Below are 22,541 nucleotides of genomic sequence, written 5' to 3'. Positions count from 1 at the left end.
CAAACCTTTCTGGTGGTTGATATTTGGCATCATTTTGTTATATTGATGAAAATAAACCTAATTGGAACTTAACACAAAATATTATAGTCAAATATTAACACTCTTAGAAGGCACTTGATTATCAGGATTGGTTATCATTTGTGGGGATATCCTAAAATGTGAAAAGAGGTTCGCCTTCTCCATATTTCATGCCACACACTCTCTCATGGAACAAATTTTGTGTATATTTGTGTCGCTGTAACATATATTATACAAAAAAAAAAAATTGCTCATGAACAATTTTGTCAAAAACAGTGGGAATCCATCTGACTTGGCTGATTCTGATCGGATTATGGCAAACCGCGACCGTCTCTTTTTTTTGTATTCATTTTAATTTTTTATTTCTACCATTTGCATTCGATTACATCGGGATGGATTTAGATTCAGTTATCAACCGTCCATCCAATACATCTAAAGTTACGTGACTATGGTCGGAGGAAAACTACAACTTCAAATGTTTTTAAAATTTTACAAATTCGGATCAAACGATTACTTTTCCAAAGGTCAGACTATGATCTTAGTCAATGCATATTTCTTAGCGAAGGAGGGAGCGGTTGTCGGTTACGTGTTGGAGGCTCAAACCCGAGGGCGGAAGACCCCGCAGTCCTCCCAGGGTCGCAGACGGCTGCTGTTTGACGGAGGGGGTGAGAGGAGGAGGAGGCGGCAGAAATCGATACCCGCTCCCGCGTGGAAGGAATCAAGAAAGCAGTTATTAGGACGATCACGAAAGGCCTTGATCTCCAGCCTGGGTAGGTCAACACCGCGGTTGTCTGACGCATCCTCCTCCCTTTCCTTCTCCCATCTTCCGTTTACTCGATCTTCCGCGCGGAGAAGAAGATCGACGGGGAGGAAGGAGGGAAGGCGGGGGTTTATTGTCAATGCGGGAGCCTGCGCTCTGACCTCTCGCTTCTCGTCCACCCTGAAGCGCCTCCTCAATAGATAATCCGTGTTTCTCTTCTGACGCGGGTGGCGGGGGACCGCGGATCTGGGCCTTCTGTTCTTATGCATATGCATTTTTCCTGTCGTTCTGGAGAGTAGGGGTTCCGGTACCTGCAATTCTGCAAGAAGGGAAAGGAAGTGAGGAAGCGGAAGGAGGCAGAAGAAGAGGGTCTTAGACGTCGGGGCTTGTGGGGATCAAGGAGCGGCCGCCTGCCGAGAATCATGTCGGACTCCGACTCGTCCCAGGGGAGCGACTATAAGTGGTTTCGCCAAATCAGCAAAGAAAGTACGTGGCCTCAATTTCCTTCTCGACCATAACTTCGGTTGGGTTTTCGAGTTGCTTGAGCCGAAATTTTCATTTGGTTTACCGTTCCCTTTTTTTCCTGTTTTCTGTTTTTATTTTTTTGGTTTGGTGGTTATGTCTTGCCTCGAGGCTGCCTATCAGATGACTTTCCGATCTCGGTCCATCTCGACCAGTTGCGAATCCTTGCACTGTGTCTTAATCGATTGTTGTTGTTGCCATGTCTCGTATTACGTCTGTTTCTCAATGGCTCTAGGAATGACGGGGTTTAGACATGCTATTGACGAGGTAAATGATATTCTAGACCTAATCGTCTCTTACGCCCTGGAGCAAAACAAAATAACAAGAAGAGCGCATCCTTTCCTACCGGAACCCCCCACATTAAAAAAATGCTGAATGGTTTTATGTTTTATGTTTTCGCTGCAATAAGAATCTTATCTTTCACTGACTAGAATGAACGCTACGAACGCTTATACAAACTAAGTTGAGGAAGTGAGTGTTTTTATCCTCCTCCATTACCGCTGTGCGTGGAATTACTTTTGGTAAACTAGTCAAATTCCTTCCGCTAGTTAAAATAAATTATGATGCCACAACTATCAGCCAGGAATGGTTAAGCTTGTCAGTTCCTTGATATCTTCATTTGCCTTTTGTTAATAGTCCACTGAATCTGTTTGAGCAACAGAGTGTTGCTGATCCAGAAAAAATACTTGGGAATGTTGAGGACGGATGTCAGGTTGGTATTTGAATAGCAAAATTTGCAATCCAAGAATAGTAGCATTAGGCGATTATGAAAAGTTTGAACTTGAAGGAAAGGTGGACAACACACAGGTTGAAAACTTGGATTCTTAGCACGTCAGTCAATGAATTGCAAGGATCTGTCAGATTTTCAAGAATCTAAAGATCATTTTTTTTTCTCAAGTAATTATGTAATAGCAAGGCATACATAAAACAATATCAATTGACTCAAGAAGTGAGGTCCCTTGGCCAAGAAAACAAATCCATGCAAAAATTGTGTGTCGAAACACAGAGGCTATTGAATGCTTTGGAGTTGATTTAAGCTAATGGAAGGTGTATTAGATGCAAAGGTTGTAGGCATGCTAAGGAAGGAGTGGTTGTGTTTCTTACGAAGTCGCATCCCCAAGTATAATAATGGAGAAGTATGAGAAAAATATGGTTGTGTTTCTCATGCAGTGTGTCCCTGAGTATGGTAATACAAGAGTACCTCCAATTGTTTTGGACTTATTGCCAATGAACCAAAAAGCGATCCCTTGGTGCTTGTCCTTTGCACGGTCAATCATAGCTGCTACTAGGTTAGACAGGACAGTGGTTGATCACTAAACTGTTCATTTATGCTATATTTAGGGAAGAGAAGAATATGAAATGCATTGCTGTAGGGAGTTGGGGCATATAGCGAACACATTTTTCTGTTGAAGAAGAAAAAGTTTGGGATGTTACAGAGTAGTTCTTCTATAACTAGTGCAATGTTGTTTGAGAGTACTGGGAAATGGCTTGTCAGATTCTCTTAAATGGTGAACATTTCTTTGTATTCGTAACATATGTGATATGTCTAATTGCAATATCCTCAACATATAAGCAGAGTAAGCTTGTGCCATAACAGGCTTTGGTTATTAACTTTCTGCTTACCACATTTCCTGCTTCCTTGGTTATGTTTGGTAGGCCTTTCCAACTTGCGTTATGGTTGGTTATTGGCCTCTCGTTGTATGTCAGCTTATGAATATAACCGAGTTCAGATGTTGCTGTTTGAATTGAAACACCATGATTCCTACTTTGCATGGAAATAATGTTTCATTAGTTTTTGCTTTTAAGTATGTTAAGGAAAAAATGATGAGATTGCTATCACTGAGGAATTTATTTCATGTAGTTCATGCATATTTATAATTTTATACTGATGATTACCTCATTATTGATCTTATTTGAGTCAATAGTGTTGGAAACATGCACTGATGATGCATGCTAAGATAATCTTCCTACACAGCTCCTAACATGGATTTTTTCTATTAGTTGCTTAGGTATCAGCTGTCATTTCATGCACCCTAAATAGTGATCATTACCCTTCTATGTATTGGCTTAAGCTATTTTTTGCCTTCAGTATCATGACATTGTTACACTTGATTGTTGTGTGCTCCTTTTAGTTTTCATAGCTTTAATCTACATTCTGCTAGTGGATGTTCTTTACACTAACCTTTGCACCACGAAATCTTGTAGGATTACTAACTGAGATGCTTGGTTCAATCAAAGCAGGGGAACTGAAACCAACTTGGAAGGTACTGTCTTGGTTAGCATTTTCTTCAACCTGTGGACCTTTTGATGTATAGTGAGATCTTGATTTGGGTTTCTTTTGCCATCTTATTTAGCAAACTTGCACAAAGTTGTATACAGAGAGGTAATGACAGAATGTTAAATGAATGACACTTCACACGCAGAGAGGAGCTTTAAGGTATAAATAAATAATGATGTGATAGGGAACGATCTCTGTGATCATTTGTAATGGAAGCAGATTCCTTGTCCATCTACTACCCTTGTCACCTACAGCGATAAGCCGACAAAATCTTGAAAAATAGTGTAATTTGATCCTGGGTATACATTTAAATGAATACATTGAAAATATCACTATTTTCAAAATATTCCCAAAAAGTAAATAGGATACTAGACATTCTGTTAATATCATGATATTTTCTCTTTAAAAGAAAAAATGTTTTTTTTGTACTTTTAACTGTAATGGTGCTAATTTATTTTCTTTCAAATTGAAAAAAACTGTTGTGTATGTTGTCAATCTTTTTATAAAAAATTAGTAGAAAACTGATGTTCTTTTAATGGTTCTATTATAGTTATATTTTTTGACTTTTTAAATTTCCTAGATTGTCTTGAAATTTCCTAAGAACCAAAACAAAAGAGCTTTTTGGGAAAAATTTTCATAAGGAGTTGCACAGAAAGTACACAAGTAGCTATTATAAATCAGATCTGAACTTAATGATAGAAAAACTTCAACAATCACTCTCTTGAAAATTCCAGCCATGCCAAGAACTCACAGAAGAGGAAAGCTCAGACTAGAGGTAGAAACTTGTATTACTAAGCTTCAAAGAAGCACCCAAAAATAGGCCTTAAGCCCATATATAACAAGGGACTACAGTCCCTTATTTATAGTACAAGAAGAAGAAAAGAGAGAGAAGGAGGTGACTGTTGGGCCAACTCCAACAGCTAGAAATCTAGCCGTTGGAAGCCGGCCAACAGCTGGATCTCCTTCCTTTAATAAATAAAAAAGATAAAAAACAAAGAAACAGAAGAAATACATAAGGGACCTATGCACACATATATATAAAAATTATCTACAACCATATATCAAAAAACCAAGGGTATATGACATATGAAAGTATATATATATATATATATATATATATATATATAAGCTAACCCTTAAATTCTAGCAGCTATGTCCACCCTTGCTGATTAGTAGAAAGATTAGTTGGACCAGGTTGTGGGAAAATTGGTGTAGTTCCCGGGGGCATTTGATATCCCAAAATTTATTCAAGGGTGCATTTCTTTCTGTCTATGGTGAGTGGAAATTCTTTTAGGAAACTACTCCGGGGTTGACTTTTTTCGTGAAGCTTCAGTTTGTGAAGGCATAACATGGTTTAATTTTCTTCATCACAAATTTCACCCATATTTGATTCTTGTTGTACGAGCGTGTATGAGCAAGTAATATTTCATCTATCCGGTACACCGCAAAAAAATTCTTGGTCATAAACCAGTTAGCTCCTTTATTTTCAAAGAACAAAGAAAACTTGTTTCTTATTTTGTGTTGCAATATGCCCCTGTGAAGACTTGTAGAATTCTAATATTGTATGGTGTTTTTCAAGGCTTAAGTTTGAGTGAGTAGTCTTTATCTTGGCATTTGTATTTTTGGCTTTGCCTTCTTTTCAGAAGTTTGTATGATTTGTTGTTAGAAGACCTAAACTTAAAGACCTCGTTTGCTATGCACAATCTGCAGGTGCTGATAATGGACAAAGTGACTGTCAAGATCATGTCTTATGCTTGCAAGATGGCTGATATTACAGATGCTGGAATTTCTTGTAAGGAAAAATTGCAATTCCTTGAGTTATCGATATTGGTTTCTTCTGAAATGATATGAGCATTTTATTCCTCTATACATGACTTCCCTCTTTTGCATTCTATGGGTTCTGCTACTTACAGCATTTCTTATTTTTGACTTAATTTTATTCTAGTTTGTCTGTATATGACATGTATTGTTTGGTAATAAAAAAAAAATTGTTTCAAACAAATTATTTAAGGAAAATTCTTTTTCTCCTCATGCTGTTCAAATATGGATATTGTTTCAAATATCTGATTTTGTTAAAAGTTTTCTGATACGGCCTTGATGTTAACATAATGACACATACTAACTTTAAAAAAGTACAAAAATTTAAGGCACTTAACAGATGGTGGCTTGGTACCTGAATCAGCAAAATTTTGTTATCATTTGGTTTCTTCCAACAATCTAAGAGTCACCATTTTGCTGCTGACTTGGTCAGAATTATGAAGCCATAGTTCTCCATGTTCTCTCCAAAAATGATCGATGGGTTTCTTGGCCTCACTTGTCAATTCTTGGGTTGAATGCTAAGCTCCACAGCCTTCATCGGTCGTTGTTGGGCTTCACTCGAACTAGTATGTTTTTAGACATTTGATGATGTGGCATATTCCAAACATGGCTCTTTGTTTGTCAAGCATCAGCCATAAGCTGGAGAAGTCTTTTCTCGCTTGTGTTTTTCCTGAGAACTCATGTTTCTATAATAGCAATATGTTAGGTAGGCTTTCAGATTTAAGTATTTTCTGAAATTCTTCTCCAAGATTCTTGGAACCAAATTGACTGTACTGGTAACTTTAGACTGCAAATTAGCATGGAGCATCTTTCATGGAACCAAATTGCCTGTACTGGTAACTTTTGACTGCAAATTAGCGTGGAATTTCTGTCAACTAAAGGTGGTTAGCATCTTAAGTTCAGCTTGTTATGGTTTCCAGTTTCAGTAGCATGTGTCCAGTTGACTAATTCATCATTCTGATGTAATCAATAGTTATTAAGCATTATTTTGTTTTCACCTTTGAAGTCTACAAGAGAGCGAAGGATGATTTCTTGTTTCTTAATAAGACAATTTCTACATGCCTGCTGTTATTTGGCTATAATTTTCTCTTGAGGTTGGCCATTATGGGTTCTTTATGGTGTTTCTAGGTAATTTATTATAACTTGTAACTGGAACCCTTTAACTCCCTACTTTATTGGAAACAGTGGTAGAAGACCTGTACAAGCGGAGACAACCATTGCCATCAATGGATGCTGTATACTTTATCCAGCCACTGAAAGAAAAGTATGGTTTCAGCCTTTCCTCTGCCATGCACTTTCACCTTTATTTTTTATTTCTAAATCTATGAGAATGCTGGACTTGTGTCGTCCTAGTCTACAGGCTTAGTTTCACATGCCACAATGGTCATCTTCCGACTTTTTGTTCACAGATCAATGACTTCTTTATGGACTGTCCTCTAAGAACTTGGGATACTAAAATACTTGCTCTTTTAGCCTTTAAGGCAGATAATTATCAGGAAAAAGTCTTCTTTTGAGAATATTTTGTCCTTTTTGATATTTTCTTTGTAGGTTTCTAAATTCTAATGTGTGTATATGTGGTGGGTGAGGGAGCATTGAGCCAAAATGGTCAGTCTCCATCAGTTGAATCAACAGTGCACACACATACATGTATATATATGTAAGAGTTTCGTGTCAGCTAGGCTGGAGGAAAGAATAAGAAAAGTGGAAAGCTGTGCTTTAGACATCATTGATGGATTTATTTGATTTTCCACTGGTGATGGTTATTCTTGGCTGTTGGTCTGCATCTAGGTTGATAATTTTCAGTTCTACAAAAATGGATCTGGGTGGCTTGGATGTGTCCTGAAATGTTAGTTAGCCTTATATAGACGTTTGCCTGGATTAGACGTAGTGTTGAAGCGTGAAACTGGCCCGGTCAATTCATGTAAAATGCTTATAATATGCAGTAGTTAAGATGTTTGATATAAATCTAGCACATTTTTCATATCAAATTATGAAAATAAGGTCCAAACGTTTACTGGTTTCAGATTTTGGATTTGTAATTAGATTATGCATATTTAATTCAGCCTTCTAGGTTGGCATATGATCTAGATTCACATTAAAACATGAACTGAACACATTTACATTAAATTATGGACAAACATGCAAGGGTCACATTTAGACTCGTCAATCAGGTCATCCTTCACATTTTGCTTGGTTAAATTCAAGACTTCATTCTTCACAGTTGCATATAATTTGCATTTGCTTCACAGGAGATATTTTTCCATTTATGTACATATGGGCTTAGATTGTATGTCCAGACTCCATCTACATATATTTCATATCCTAGGAGGTAGATCGCACTTGGATCAGCGTTTTTCTAATGTCAAATTGTGTGACCATTACAGGTCTTATATGATTTCCATCTCAACTGAGCGAAATTGGAACTTGCTTCCCATCGACCCAAGACAGCATTTTTGTTTTAAAACCATTTCCAAACAAGAACCTTAATTGGTCTGATCTTTGGCCGGATCCTTTGTAGCTAAATGATCACATTGATACTGTTAATGCATCTGGAGTTGGGTTTGGACAGACCTCTGTAGAATTCTCTGCAACCGAGGTTGCAAATATAGAACTTGACAGTGAACTTAGAATCAATCAGAGGACCAACTTGAAACTAAATCCATGAATCTCTAGGGAGGAACTGATACATGTCCTACGTGGAGTAGCACACCGAATGGGGAAAAAGAATAATTCCATTCATAATTAGTACATATGCTATGTGAGATAGGATGAGGAATGGGGAAAACTGAGTCATTTTGTCATCTCAATTTCAGCTCTAAACTGTGTCCCAGCACATTGATTGGAAAAATTTGAGTCATCTTAGCATTCCAGACAGCCTCAAACCATGCTCTATCCTCCTTCTATATGGAATGCATCCAGTTTTCACAATATATATAGATTCTTGTGCTACGTGGAGATGAAAGATGATCCAATTCAATATGATTTAAATATGAAATGAAATATAAATCAAGCACGTGACATTTTTTCAATCTACTGGAGAATTGGATCCCAATCTGCCTTCTTGTTAGATGTCCTTGGATCCTCACTTTGGTGCCTTTATCTCTATAGGAGAAGAGATAAGATGGGAGGAGAAGAAACAATGAAGTAAAAGAAGAGAGAGGAATAAGGAGAAAGTGAGATAACTTTGCTATTCTGCTACCTAGTAGGCTAGTACTTGCTTTATGTGACATTGGAAGAACACGTGATACACTATGCAAATATAAATAGCTAAGGAAACATTAAGAGAAATGGTTCCACTTCAGTCACTCCGGCGCAACAACTGGAGCTCCTCACTCTAAACCCTGCTGAAAAAATAATTAAATGCAGAAATAGAAAGCAAAAACGAAATATAGGGAACCAGAAGAAATTAACCAAAAGAAAATTAGATTTTCTTAATCAACTTAACCAACTTAACAAAGAGCAAACGTGCCCTTAAAAGGACTACCTAGGTAAGTTGGATCTTGGATCCAAATAGAAAATAAAAAATAGTCCAAACTGAATAACAACGGAACAAGCAAAAAAGCTGGATCCTATTCTTAATCCAAACGGATAGCTCCAGCATTAATATCTATGGAATTTCAGGTTGTATTTTGTAGCACACACAATCATGGCTCTTGTGGAAATTGCTCTCACCTGTATTCTGGGGGTGCTTATATTAAAGCTTAAATGTCTTTCAGTGTCAAAGAAAACAGGTAATAGATTTGGTTTGGTTCCAATGTTTACCCATCCAAACCTATTTGAGCTTGCATTGAGCCCACGTATGTCACAGGTGTGGTTGCCTGTTCTTATGCTGGTGCAGTTCTGGTATTTTTCAAAAAAACATGGGTGAGGGTGTGGCAAGGACCTATGTACATATATAAAATTTTCTACTAAAAGAAAATTAACAATTGACAAGCTATGATTCTATCAATGATTCGACAAAAATGAAAGCAAACTACAGTCAGCCCTATTGAAGAGTCCAAGATACTTCGAGCGCACTTGAAGTTGGAGCTTCTCAGTAGCTATCTTGTCAAGGCGCCTAGGCTCTAGCACCGAGGCGGGCGTAGGCAAAAAAAGTGACCAATTTTTTTAAAATTTTTTTGGTACACAACAGTAACAATACATATAAGTACGCAACAGTAACAATGCATGTAAGTACATAACCATACTAACATATGCGTACAACAGGTATGGTATCACAATACTACATATTATATAAGAGGCTAATAGTATAATAGTCACAAAAATGCCTTTTTTTCGAAAAAAATGCGATAAATTAGATGGCCGTTTAAAACATTTAAAAAATGTGTTTTTTTGAAAAAAAAAAGTTAAAAACGCGTTTTTAACGCATTTTTTTTACCTTTTTTCAGTTTTTTTTACTGCCAAACAGTTTTTTTTTTTCATTTTCTATTTTTTATTTGTTGCAAATTTACTTACCTTTTGATGTTTGTGTTATTACTTACGCACTTATTTTATTTTTTCCCCCATTTTTAGTTTTTAAATTTTTTTAAAATTTACCATATTTTCCCTTTTTTTCAAGATCTCCGTATTATACCTGAGAAAAACCTCGTGTTTAAAACTTCGAGACATTATTTGTGACTACGGTATATACATATAATAGGTTGATGCAGTACTATATAACATGTATAACAGACTGTACGTAACAGTATATACATATAACACGTATTACAATACATATAATAAGAATAACAATTTGTATTACAATGCATATAACTGGTAGAATAGCAAGTAGTATATGTAACAAAACAGGCTAACAGTACATAACAGGTATAACAGCAGGTACAAGTATTACAATACATGTAACAGGTATAACAGCAGGTTAACAAAACAGACTAACAGTATGGGATAGTATATACATATAAGTTTATAACAGGTATAACAAATTAACAATACATACAACTATATGATATAAGTACGTAACCTAACCATACTAATGTAGTATAACAGGTATGCGGTATCATAGTAATATATAACAGACTAAGTGACTAACTGTATATACATATGACAGTATACACAGCATAATCAACATATCAATACATAAAAGTACGCAATCAATACAAAATAAAATACATAGCAATATATACTAAATAAGAAACTTTAATTGAAAAGGAAGGTGATTTTCACTTTCTCATGGACTAGGTGTGTTGGCACCTAGGCCAGCCTAAGCAAGCGTAGGCACCAGCTTAGGTGCCAACACATATCCCATTGCCTAAGTGATGGACTTAGGCGACAGGTGTGGACTCATGCTTAGTCCACGGCTAGGCGAGGCCTTAGCAACATAGCTCAGTAGGAAACTATCTGAGATCTAACCTGCTTTAGGTTTATGAATTAAATTCCATTGGAGGGTGCTGTACTAATGGTTTCTATAGAATGTGATAAGCATGACAAACTGAAACTGCTTCCTGAATTTTAAATAATGTGATTCTTTTATTCCTTAGTATTTTTTTGCTTGTATTTTTATCATCGCTGAAGTCTCTAGGATTCAATTGAAGTTAGGTTGAAATATATGACATATATATAATGTGATTATTTTAATCCTTGGTATGTTTTTTGCTTGTATTTTTATCATCGGTGAAGTCTCCAGGATTCAATTGAAGTTAGATTGAAATATATGACATATTTAATGTAACATACTATTAATCAGATACAGGAGTTTAATTTACACGTAGATTATTTTTGTAATTGCTTCTTTGCTTATCTTTGGTGATTCATAGCATCAATCTCTTGCATGATATGACTTATGAGGTGCATTGTGTGGATTTTAGCTGACTTTTGGTTTCTTGTTTGCAGTATTGTTAGGTTTGTGTCTGACATGTCAGGAAGATGCCCATTATACAAAAAGTATGTGGACTATCTTACTTAAGCCCCTCTATCCATTTTTTTTTCTTGGACTTCATGAAAGTTTTTAAATTTTGTTTCAGGGCACATGTGTTCTTTAGTTCACCTGTTGCAAGAGATCTGGTTGCGCACATAAAAAGTGATACAAGTGTTTTAGCTCGTATAGCTGCATTGAGAGAGGTAATTTTAGTCATTTGTTTATTCTTTGAAAGGTTTTTGTGAAGAGACTTTTCATGGTCATATTTGATCATTGTCTTAAAAAAATTATCAATCTTTTGTTCATTGATTTGAATTAAATTCACCAACTTCTCTTATCTTCTACATTCATGATTTCATATTACCTTTTTATATTACTTTGACTCAATGTAATTCACTCAATTTCAACATTTTGTTTGCTTTTAAATGCTGCAGATGAACTTGGAATATTTTACTGTTGATAATCAGGTGCATGTCTTTCTCTTTCTCAAATTTACTTGAACATGCAAAAACACAATGTTATCAAGTAGATATCATTTTTTTTCTTGCAATTATTATATATTTCAGTTGTTTATGCTTGTCTATCTGATGAAGCATATCGTTGTCCAAGACCTTTCCTAGTAAGTTGTTGGGTATCCATCTATGTGCCATTCATGTGGAGTTGTAGACCTGTTAGTGTTTCAGTGCACCAGTTGGATTCATATTCAGTGCAGTTGTTGCTGGCTCAGCATAATAAGATTAAACTAACCTGGATTGAAGTTGCCTCGAATAGTGGGCACAGAGCTTTTTACTAAGCTTGAACGTTCTAAGTTGTTGGATATCCATCTATGTGCCATTTACGTGAAGTTGTATACTTGTTAGTGTTTCCTTGCATCAGTTGGACTTATATTCAGTGCAGTTGTTGCTGACTCAGCTAATAAGATTAAACTAATCCGGATTGAAGTTGCCTCAAATAGTGGGTGCAGAACTTTTTACTAAGCTTGAACCTTCTAAGATGGGCAGGGATCTTGGTTGGACTGCCCAGATCTTTGCAGGCTTCTGGTCACTCTAACCTGGCTTGGCCTAAGTCTGCTGCTCATGGTTCTAGCAAGCAGAAATTTCCTTATTAGAATTTAGATATCTTTAGATATTTGTCTGTTTTATATTCACATGCAATTATTGAGTACCTGTACTTTCATTCTCCTCTATGTGTTAAAATCCATGCAACCTTGCTATCATTTACAGGGCTATATTACTGATGATGAGCATGCACTTGAGGTCCTCTATGGGGAACACATGGAGGGTTCTCGTAAGTTTGATGATTGTTTGAATGCAATGGCCAGCCGAGTTGCCACAGTTTTTGCTTCCATGAGGGTATGAATTAAATTATTACTTATACTAAATTTTCAATTTACTATGTAATACGTAGATGCCTGAAAGGCAGCTGGACTATCGTTAGCACTATATAACTTGGATCCAGACATGGGCATGGCTTGGACATTGTCAAAGCTGTGTCAAGTGCTGTCAGGGAATTTGATGCCTTCTTCTGCTCAATTTTAGACTTGGTGAACTTTTGTTTAGTCCAATCATCCAATGTTACCTTTTTAAAGTCTCTCAAACTTTTTCACGATCTCTTGGTTCATTCAATTTTATTATAGTTTTTTTTCCTTCAACATTTTTAATTATGAATTTTTATTCACGTAATCGCGTGATGTTCATCAACGTAATGACTATTGTGTACAATCTTCTCTCTCTCTCTCTCTCTCTTATTCTCTATATCAATGTGTAATTTACTTTCTACTTTCTTTCTTTGCCCACCTTGATCTTATTAACTGTAAATTAGTGAACTTGTAGCATTGTAGACATTGTTGCAATTATTCCAATCATCAATTGAGGTTGCTAAGGTTTACTGCTCGTAATGGTGGTCAGTTGTACAATATTGTGTGCAACTGTTCTTCTTTATAGTCTTCCTTTAGTAAAGATCCTGCCTTCCCAGTAATTCTCATACCCTTATGAAGTGGTTCTCTAAAAGTTGGTCATCTGTGGAAAGAACAATTGGATAAGTTTGAAAGTGAAGAACTTGATTACTCTAGCTTACTAGATCTAACTTCAAATGACCATAAGTTTACCTACGTATGAGAAAATTAACTAAGCAACTTGACTTCTCACTATCAAAGGATGAAACTGATCACTTGAAGGTATTAGTGTGTGATAGGCCTAATCGACTAATGAGGAAGAACCTATCAGTACCAATATTGAGGATCTAACTTTTAAGAAGACATTAATATACTCTTAGAATCACAGAACACTTTCGATCTCCTGCACCTTTACTCGCTGTTGCAGCACTTTTCCTTTCTTTTCACCTACTAGTCCTTAGTTGGCACTTTAACAGATGAGAAATACTTGGAAGGTACATAGAATGGTTTAAGTAGGTTGGTTGCCAAAGTGTGGTGGCTTATGTTTGTAGGTTTTCTTCCTGGTTCTTTAATTTATTTATACATAAAATTGTTTAAGCAAAATCTCTGCCTTTTTATTCTTTTGCATATTGCCGTTTTTATGTCAAAGCTTGGTAAAAAGTCTTTTATGTTTTTGTTTAATTGATTGTCCTTTCAGGATACACCTGATCACGCTCAAAGATTTTGGGCTTCATTTGGCTTTTGCAAAATAATTTGGGTGTCATTGAGAATGGTTGCATGTTAACAATTAAGTGGAGCTATTTCCACGGACAGTCTCAAAATAATGTTTGCACTCTCATGCCTGTGTACTGTTTCTTTTTTTGTGAGAGAAATACTTCACATGATGGAGAGGAAATAAAGTGCAGAAAGGAACTTGGTTTCATGCTTGATTGTTTTGGTTACCTAATGATATTATGAATGACAGGTTCCTATATGAGTTTCATATTATGAATTACAGTATCTTCTCAACATAACTCCTATGTTAAACCACTTTAAATAACTTCTTTAGCATGCTCAAGTTCTTTCTTCCTTTTTTTCAAGGAATTTCCTAATGTGAGGTACCGTGCTGCCAAGTCATTGGATCCATCAACACTTACAACTCTTCATGATTTAATTCCTACTAAGTTTGCTGCTGCTCTTTGGAACTTCTTAGAGAAATACAAATCCACCATCCCACATTTTCCCAAGTCAGAAACGTGTGAATTGCTGATTGTTGACAGATCCGTGGATCAGGTTTTGTAATTCCTAGAACCGTGAACTTTGATTTTAATGATCTGGTGAATTACAAGGAAAAAGTGATTATCTGCTAAAACCTGAAATGCTTTACACTTTTTAGGTCGCACCTGTTATTCATGGGTGGACATATGGTGCCATGTGTCACGATCTGCTAAATATGGAAGGGAATAAATATGTATATGAGGTATATTTATCTATCATGAAATATTCCATCATTTCTGGGTTAGTTCCAGCCATCACCACATGAGCAGTTCATCCGCAATTGCAGGTTACAACTCAAGGGAAATTGGAGAAGAAGGAGGTTCTTTTGGAAGATCATGACCCTATATGGGTTGAGCTCCGTGATTTGCATTTTGCAGATGTAGGGTATCTGTGTGAAAGCTTTTGTTTGGGGGAAAATATGGAGTCTTTCTCATTCTTCTTTCTTGTCAGGCTAGTGAACGACTGCATGTAAAGATGCAAAACTTTATTTCAAAGAACAAAGCTGCTCAAATTCGTCATAGCTCAAGGTGTTTGCCTTCTCAGTGGTCGAAATATTTTCGATACATCATACATGAGACATGCATGTTTCATGTGCACATACACATGCATCTGTATATTTTCATGTACGTGCACATGTGTATGCCACATAGGACATGTTCCTGTGTACCAATATATAAATTATAACATTTCCTATTTTTGCTCATTAATGATGAGGACATATTTAGCTTAATTTATGACACTTCCCATGCTTGAGTTTTTTGCATGCAGTTGCATAGTCCAAGATTCATTTATTGTGCTTGGAAGTTATTCAATTTAACAAAGATTTTTCATCTTATTAAACCTATTCTTGTTTTGCCTTCCTTTACAGAAGGTGATGTTCAGCGTGCATGTAGTTCTATGTAACTACTGCCTTGTTTTAGTCTTGGGTTGCCAAATTCTGCACGGTAGCATGAAAATCTTGCATAACATGTTGACATATATAATATTCTTTTCAAGTTGTGTGGTCCCTGGTTCAATTGCCTAGGATCTATTGCACTGCATCTATAAGAAGATGACTGCAGATGTTTTGTTGCTTTACTGCATCACATCTGTTCTCATTTGTGATTTGAATATCCAATTGCAGACTCCTTGACTTTCTAACTTTGTTTCAGAGATGGAAGTGATCTGTCAACAAGAGATCTGCAGAAGATGGTTCAAGCTTTACCGCAGTACAGTGAGCAGATAGACAAGCTTACTCTTCATGTTGATGTTGGTTCTTGGATATAAATACACTGCTTTACTTGATTTTACTTTTTATCTAGATATTTCCCTTGTCTAATAAAGTAGTACACTGTACTTATGCATGCTTGTTGTTGGTCAATAATTATCATTATCATCAACCTTTGCTATTTACTTTTTTCTTGATTTTATGTTTTATTTTGCTGGTATCTTTTCACTGCTTATTTTCTCTGCATAATCTATCCTTCTAGTTATATTTGTTTTGTGTTTATGCGTTACATGAAGAGGCTAAAGAAAGCATGTTTTGTTTTGTTTTTTTTTTCTCTCTTATGTTTTGTTTTGTTTTGTTTTGTTTTTTTCTTATGTTTCCCTTTCTCTTGCTTATAATACACATGCACATAGATGCTTTTAGCTTTCATATAGATAGTCAGGACCCCCAAATATAACAAGTTCCCTTCTGGAGGGAGCGCTGTAACCTACTAGACAAGTTGTATTAGATTTATGAATCTGTCTCTCAAATTATTCTTTTTCTCTTTTTTTTTTTTTGCCATGTATGCACATTCTCTAAAATGGAAAGTGTTATTATAATGTACTATGCCTTCCTTTTTGCTGCTGTGCCATTTTCTGGTTCACTTATTTCTGATTTTCAATAGTCTTCATTTTTACCTTGTAAGCTACCTGAAGGTTACGATTATGAAGGTTGACGAGTCAGAGAATTTCTATTTCTCATGTTCATTTACTTTTTCTTTTCTTCAATTTACAGATTGCTCAGAAACTTAATGAGAAGATCAGAGAATTTGGGCTTCAAGAAGTTGGTCACTTGGAGGAGGATCTTGTCTTTGGTCATGCTGGGACAAAGGAGGTGATCCAATTTCTCAGGGTGAAGCAGGTCCCTTACTCAGAGTTAGGATTTCCTCTTTGTCTTCAATTCATCATACAGTTTGGCCAAGCTGTTAACAGTTTCTATATACATGCATATATTTAATGTTTGAATAGGAAGCTACCCGGGAAGTCAAATTACGCTTACTGATGATTTATGCTGCTATATATCCAGAAAAATTTGAGGGAGAAAAAGGCACTAAACTAATGCAGGTAAATATCCTAATTTTCCCCAAATACAAAATGAAATTTCCTTCAAAGTCACCTTTATTTCTTTGTTACCATCCATTGATACTAAATGATTCTTGTACCCTTATGTTCACACATTTCTATAGAGTCTTTGTTACCATCCATTGATACTAAATGATTCTTGTACCCTCATGTTCACACATTTCTATAGAGTCTTTGGTACTGTTCACATCTCCAAAATACTTAATGTAGAAAAAAAAAATGTGACCCACATTATAAGACAGGTAAGGGGAGAAATTGCAATGAAAAAATGAATTGGTAATGGACCCGTGATTATAAAGCAACACAAGGGGATGAATAATATCGTTGGCATGACTTGGAGGTCAAGTTATTGTTGTAGTTCAGCAAATGTTGGGTGCTGGCCTGCTAATATACGACATTCACCCTGTAGAAAATTGTGAATATCATGATGAAAAAGCATTTGTGGTCTTACAGTATCAACCTGAAACATAAAAAAGAGCTTCGTGTCAAATTTTATATGAAAAATTGCCTGCATCAGTACTAAAAAAGGGATATTGATGCTGGCATAAGCAAAGACATATCCTCTGCCTATTTTACAAAAAATATAAAATGTACAGATATTTAGAATAAGTGCGTAAGGAAGCTCAATAATGTTTTTCAACTTCTGTGGTTTTCTTCTCATGAGAATGACCCTTTTAGATGAGGTAGATGTTACAAATGCTGCTGCTTGTAGCGACGGTGCATCCCATCTACATAATTTTTATTTTCTGGTGCAATTGCATTCCAGGCATAAACAAGCTATGTTTGTTCTTTTGTTACATGATGTTGACTTCTGAGAATGGCACTTGGTATTTGTCAACATCATGACATAGGATCATGAAACTGTTTGTCTCTATTGTCATCTCTGTAATTTGCAACTGTATCTCAGTATATCTCCATGCCAGAATTTGAGGCTTTCAGTTATTTGTTTTGTAGTTTTCTCAGCTTTACTCAAGATACTGTGACATTTTTCTGGTCTTACTTTGATATATGTATGCAAGAGAGTGTGAGACCTTTTTGTGTGTTTAATTATTCCTTAGTTGCGTCCTCAACTGTTCTGATTTTGGTCAACTCATAACCAGCTGTTGCATATGTGTATATACAAGAGCGGCAGTAAATATCCTGTAGTGCAAAAGAAGCCCTTTTCTCTTCTTAGTTGTTTTCTTGAAAACTAAATGGATATGTAAGAAGCTTTTAGCTGCTCTACTCATTATTTGCTTTTTGAGCTGTGATAATGATATTCTGTTACTTTCTTTGAAAGCTAGCATGCCTTTCATCTGATGATATGAAGGCTGTAACAAATATGAGACTCCTCGGACTTCCAGAATCAAAGAAGACCTCAGGAGGAGGTTTCTCTCTTAAGTTTGACATTAATAAGGTAGTTCTGTTGATCATATCATTTAAAAATTTGGTCCTTGCGGTATTGTTTGAGTGTCTTAGCCCTCAAAGGTGTTAATAAGGCTTCTTGTTGATCTTTTTTTTACAAAACCATGAAAAAGTTTTGAGAGAGCCAAAATCTTCATATAATTATCATAAGAAGGGTGTTAAATTTGTTGTACAATTTCTTACGAGTTTGACTACTTTGTTGATATCTTTGATGTAGGTAGGAAATAGTTCTTCATTTTTGTGATCAATTTTGTCCATTCTAATGTTTGATTGGTACCTGATTCTGGTATGTGTTCTTTTTTAGAAACATGCGTTTAGGAAAGAGAAAACAAATGAGCAAGAAACGTGGCAGTTGTCAAAGTTCTATCCCATGGTTGAGGTATTTTAAGCACTTTCTTTCTCAATTCAGAATGTACTGAATTTTCCAAATGTTAATCTTGTGTGCATGTGCATGTACTAATTTTGGATACAATGCCTAATATTTTATTCAAGTTGGTTTTTGGTTTGATCTGTGCTATGGTTGTTGGGGCTGAACAGGCCTTGAACATGCATCATCTACATATGGAGTTCCAAAAGTAGCACAGCTATGTCGATGGTGCCATGCATATGTGTGATGCCTGCATGTATATTTGGTCTACAAAATATTCTGTCAGAATTCTGTGGCTTTAACTTTGCATATGTGTCCAGCATGATCCAAACCCAACTCGCAGGTGTTATTTCATCTAAATCTAGCAAAGGCCACAGATACATAATCTCTGAAATTTATGAAAATTCTGTTCCATTGACCTTTAGACAGTCATAAGATTTTATTCATGAGTGGGATCCGGAAGACTCTAAAATCAGTCCTACCTTGCATGTGATCTGATCTTATTAGCTTCTCAGAATTTGAAACTCATGACCTTAAAATTAGCTGCCCTCTCCCTGATCTTAGATCAGACCTTTTGACAGTGTTAAACAGCAAAATGAAGATGTCATCTGGGGATTTAGGTCTCATCTATGATCTATCCTTAGTTTGATGGACTTTAGCATGGATCTCTTGCCACACCATCAAAACCATGGCACATCCTATGTCACGTAAGTAGCAGTGCAGGTGCGGGTACGAGTACGGACCATTTTCAAAAAACTTGGGTGCGGAGGTATGGCCGTACACACACACACACACACACACAGATATATATATATATATATATATATATATATATATATATATTACAAACATAATAACATATTCATTAATCCTGATCCAAAATTTATAGACACTACTAAACAAAGTATGGAAGTAATTAACATACGAAATATGTATAAGCTTTGTTGATTCCCCTCAGTCGCTTCTGTTTAACGTTAAAAAAGAAGTCTCCCTTTGCCGGAGAAGTCGTCGGTCATCGGAGAAGTCACCATTCACTGGAGAATCGTTGGAGAAGTCGTCGTTCGTTGGAGTGGAGCTTGTTACCGTTGATCGCTGTGGGTGAAACACAGAAACCGGCAAGGGCTCTACTGCGTTTTTACTTCTCTTTAACATTAAAAAAGGTGTCGCCCTTCGCTAGAGAAGTCTGTGGTCATCAGAGAAGTTGCCATTCGCTGGAAAAGTCATTGTTTGCTGGGGTGGAGCTTGCTGCAGTTGGTCGCTGTGGGTGAAACAACGAAACCGTTGAGGGCTTTGCTGTGTTTTGCTTCTCTTTAATGTTAAAAAAGGCGTCGCCCTTTGTCGGAGAAGTCGTCGGTCATCGAAGAAGTCGCCGTTCGCTAGAGAATCACTGCAGAGTCGTCGTTCGCAGGAGTGGAGCTTCCTGCTATTGGTCGGTGTGGGTGAAAATGCTAAAACCGTCGAGGGCTTTGCATTTTCTCTTTAATGTTAAAAAAAAAAATGTAAACCCTAACTGTAGACGTTTTTGGACTTGGTCAACTTTGACTGAGTCCGAAAATGGACGGATACGTACTCGGGTATGTTGACCGTACCCGATATGGTCAACGCAGTACCCAGGGCCAACCCGAGTGCGTACCGATACTGGTACTGGTATCGTACCGGTACGGTGTGGGTTCTACTCTAGTAGTACCCTTGTTACATAGGGCACATCAAATCATAGGATTGCTGCTTGTCAAGCATCTGTACTATCAAGATGCATCACTAAGATTGCCATCTAACATGTCTAAACACATGCATACACGCTCTCTCACTCACTGTCTGGCTGTTTAGGTGAAATGAAATGATGGTTGAAAGCTGTGGAACATGGGTTGTATGGGTTCTAAGCAAGGTACAAAAATGAGTATGTGAACTGCATTGACTCGATATAGCCATGTAGGTTATATTCAGAACTCATTAGTTCCATATTAGGACCTCAGATAATGTTGTTCAACATGGTAACATCAAATGATTCCATATTAGGTACACTGCTGTTCTCAATCCCTTTGAAACATTTATATGTAATAATTGGAAGATGTCAAACCTGCATACTAGTTTTGTCATGAGATGATGCTTGAAGTGTATCCTACAGTAAAAAAAATTCATCTATTTTTCTGGAACGGATATTTTTAAAAAAATGTAGACGATTTTGGAACTGGGTGAATCTGAACAAACATTTTGATAAAAAAATTCATTAACTGATTCTTATAAACCAGGCATGGCAGAGTACAACTGTATGGTCAAGACAATAAACCGAGCATCAGATTGAAACACAAAGAGCCATTAGTTTCATGTTGATTGTGCTTGATAAATGAGAGCCCAGCTGCCTTAGACACAATCTGGGTTCTTGACTTCTTGTGTTACAAACCACAATTACCTGTTATATCGAGTTTGGCTGTTTGACCACTGGCATGTTTTGTGGTGTTATAATTGACAATGTTGTCCATTTGACATCTATACCAGGAGTTGATTAGGCAACTTAGCAAGGGTGAATTATCAAAGGATGATTTCCCATGTATGAACGACCCTAGTCCCACTTATCATGGTACTCAAAGTACACCTGTGCGTACCACACAAGGTCAGCCTGCCCATTCCATGAGATCAAGGCGAGCTGCAACTTGGGCAAGGCCTCGTCAGTCTGATGATGGTTATTCAAGGTAATCGTGCCTTTAGTGCACTTTGGGACATGTAGTTGTGCAGGAACATGTTGGAGTGAATTTTCCATATTCAACCAGGTTTTGCTTTAAAATCACTTGTAAAATTGTTTTCCCAGTGACTCCATTCTGAGGCATGGATCAAGTGATTTTAAGCGGATGGGGCAGCGGATTTTTGTCTTTATCATTGGTGGAGCTACTCGTTCGGAAGTATGTTAACTAGTTTTTTTTGAATTCTTTTTCTATGTTTTATTTAATTTTCAGTACAGTATCTGTTGAATTTATTTGCCTTTTGATATTTTCGTCAGCTACGTGCTATCCGCAAGCTTACAAATGAGCTCAATCGGGAGGTGGTCCTTGGTTCGTCCAGCCTTGACGATCCTCCGGAGTTTATAACAGTATGTTTTTTTGTTCCTAAGTTGAGCTAGGCGTCTGTCACTTAAATTGAAAATAATAGTGATAATTAGGAGTTTATTTTGTTACTGAAATATCATTTTGATTTACCTGGATTGATCCCAAGTTATGTTGATAGAAAGATTTCTAGTTCTTGGACCAATGACTGTATATGTTCTTTGCCTTTGCAAAAGAAAAGCAACAGCACTGGTTTAGCGGTTTTACCCATGAGCGAGTCTGTGGTGCTGCTTATGGATTTGTTTGGAAGCTTTTGCTTGCTGCTTGCTGACGGCTTTTTTCCTTTCTTTTTTTCCTTTTGAAAACTGCAGAAAATGAAACTTCTGTCTTCTCAGGAGCTTTCATTGGATGATCTTCAGATTTAATGCAGCTGTTCATTGGTGGAAATTAACTTTTCAGCCTCTGGTGGATGCGCTGCCTTGCCTTCTATGGATGAAATAAAATCTCATTCCCAGAATTGAAAGTGGCAGCAGGAAACTGCTTGGAAAGTAGATCATTTCTCATTGATGCATCACATTACACCGTCCACGTGTTGTAATTTGGCCTGTGCTTACAAGTTAAAGGATTTTGGCAGTTCAATTGTGCATTCTGTCCTTGCTGAAACCTCGTCTTTGTATATAGCCGGGGAAGTGGATTTCTGTTCCCTTACGTGTTGAAATTGGCGGTCGATTTGGAAAAACATTTGATGATATTCTTTCTATTTTTAAAGGCTTGCTAATAGAAGTTAAATTGTCTGTATGACGCGGAAAATTGGAGTTTCGAGATCTGACAGAGTCAGTAAGCGCAGCAGCAGCCTCGAACCATGTGACCCTGAAGTTTAAGCTGAAGATGAGGCATGTCCTTTATCGGTTATTCAATCACTTGAATTATTTACCTGAACTGCGTGTTTCATATAAATGGTGCAGATATTCTGTGCGCCAAGGACGGCGCACATTTGAGTTTC

General features: G+C 36.7%; 1 protein-coding gene across 1 annotated transcript; it reads left to right on the top strand.

Moving 5' to 3' along the window:
• The first annotated feature begins 597 nt into the window (after positions 1–597).
• Positions 598–22,336, top strand: LOC116261675 (SNARE-interacting protein KEULE-like). Its single transcript, XM_031640453.2, has 21 exons — positions 598–1,264; positions 3,506–3,564; positions 5,289–5,370; positions 6,582–6,660; positions 11,226–11,276; positions 11,357–11,453; positions 11,685–11,717; positions 12,474–12,602; positions 14,225–14,416; positions 14,520–14,603; positions 14,688–14,780; positions 14,852–14,928; positions 15,553–15,649; positions 16,383–16,508; positions 16,616–16,711; positions 18,009–18,125; positions 18,438–18,512; positions 20,997–21,190; positions 21,307–21,397; positions 21,496–21,585; positions 21,910–22,336. The coding sequence occupies exons 1-21, from the start codon at positions 1,201–1,203 to the stop codon at positions 21,961–21,963; spliced, it is 1,980 nt and encodes a 659-aa protein (XP_031496313.1). The 5' UTR covers positions 598–1,200; the 3' UTR covers positions 21,964–22,336.
• The last annotated feature ends 205 nt before the right edge of the window (positions 22,337–22,541 follow it).

Source organism: Nymphaea colorata, chromosome 10 (genome assembly GCF_008831285.2).
Source record: "Nymphaea colorata isolate Beijing-Zhang1983 chromosome 10, ASM883128v2, whole genome shotgun sequence".
In the NCBI taxonomy this organism is placed as follows: Eukaryota; Viridiplantae; Streptophyta; class Magnoliopsida; order Nymphaeales; family Nymphaeaceae; genus Nymphaea; species Nymphaea colorata.
The sequence above is the reverse complement of the archived record's forward strand: the minus strand, read 5'-3'. Positions and strand labels throughout refer to the sequence as shown.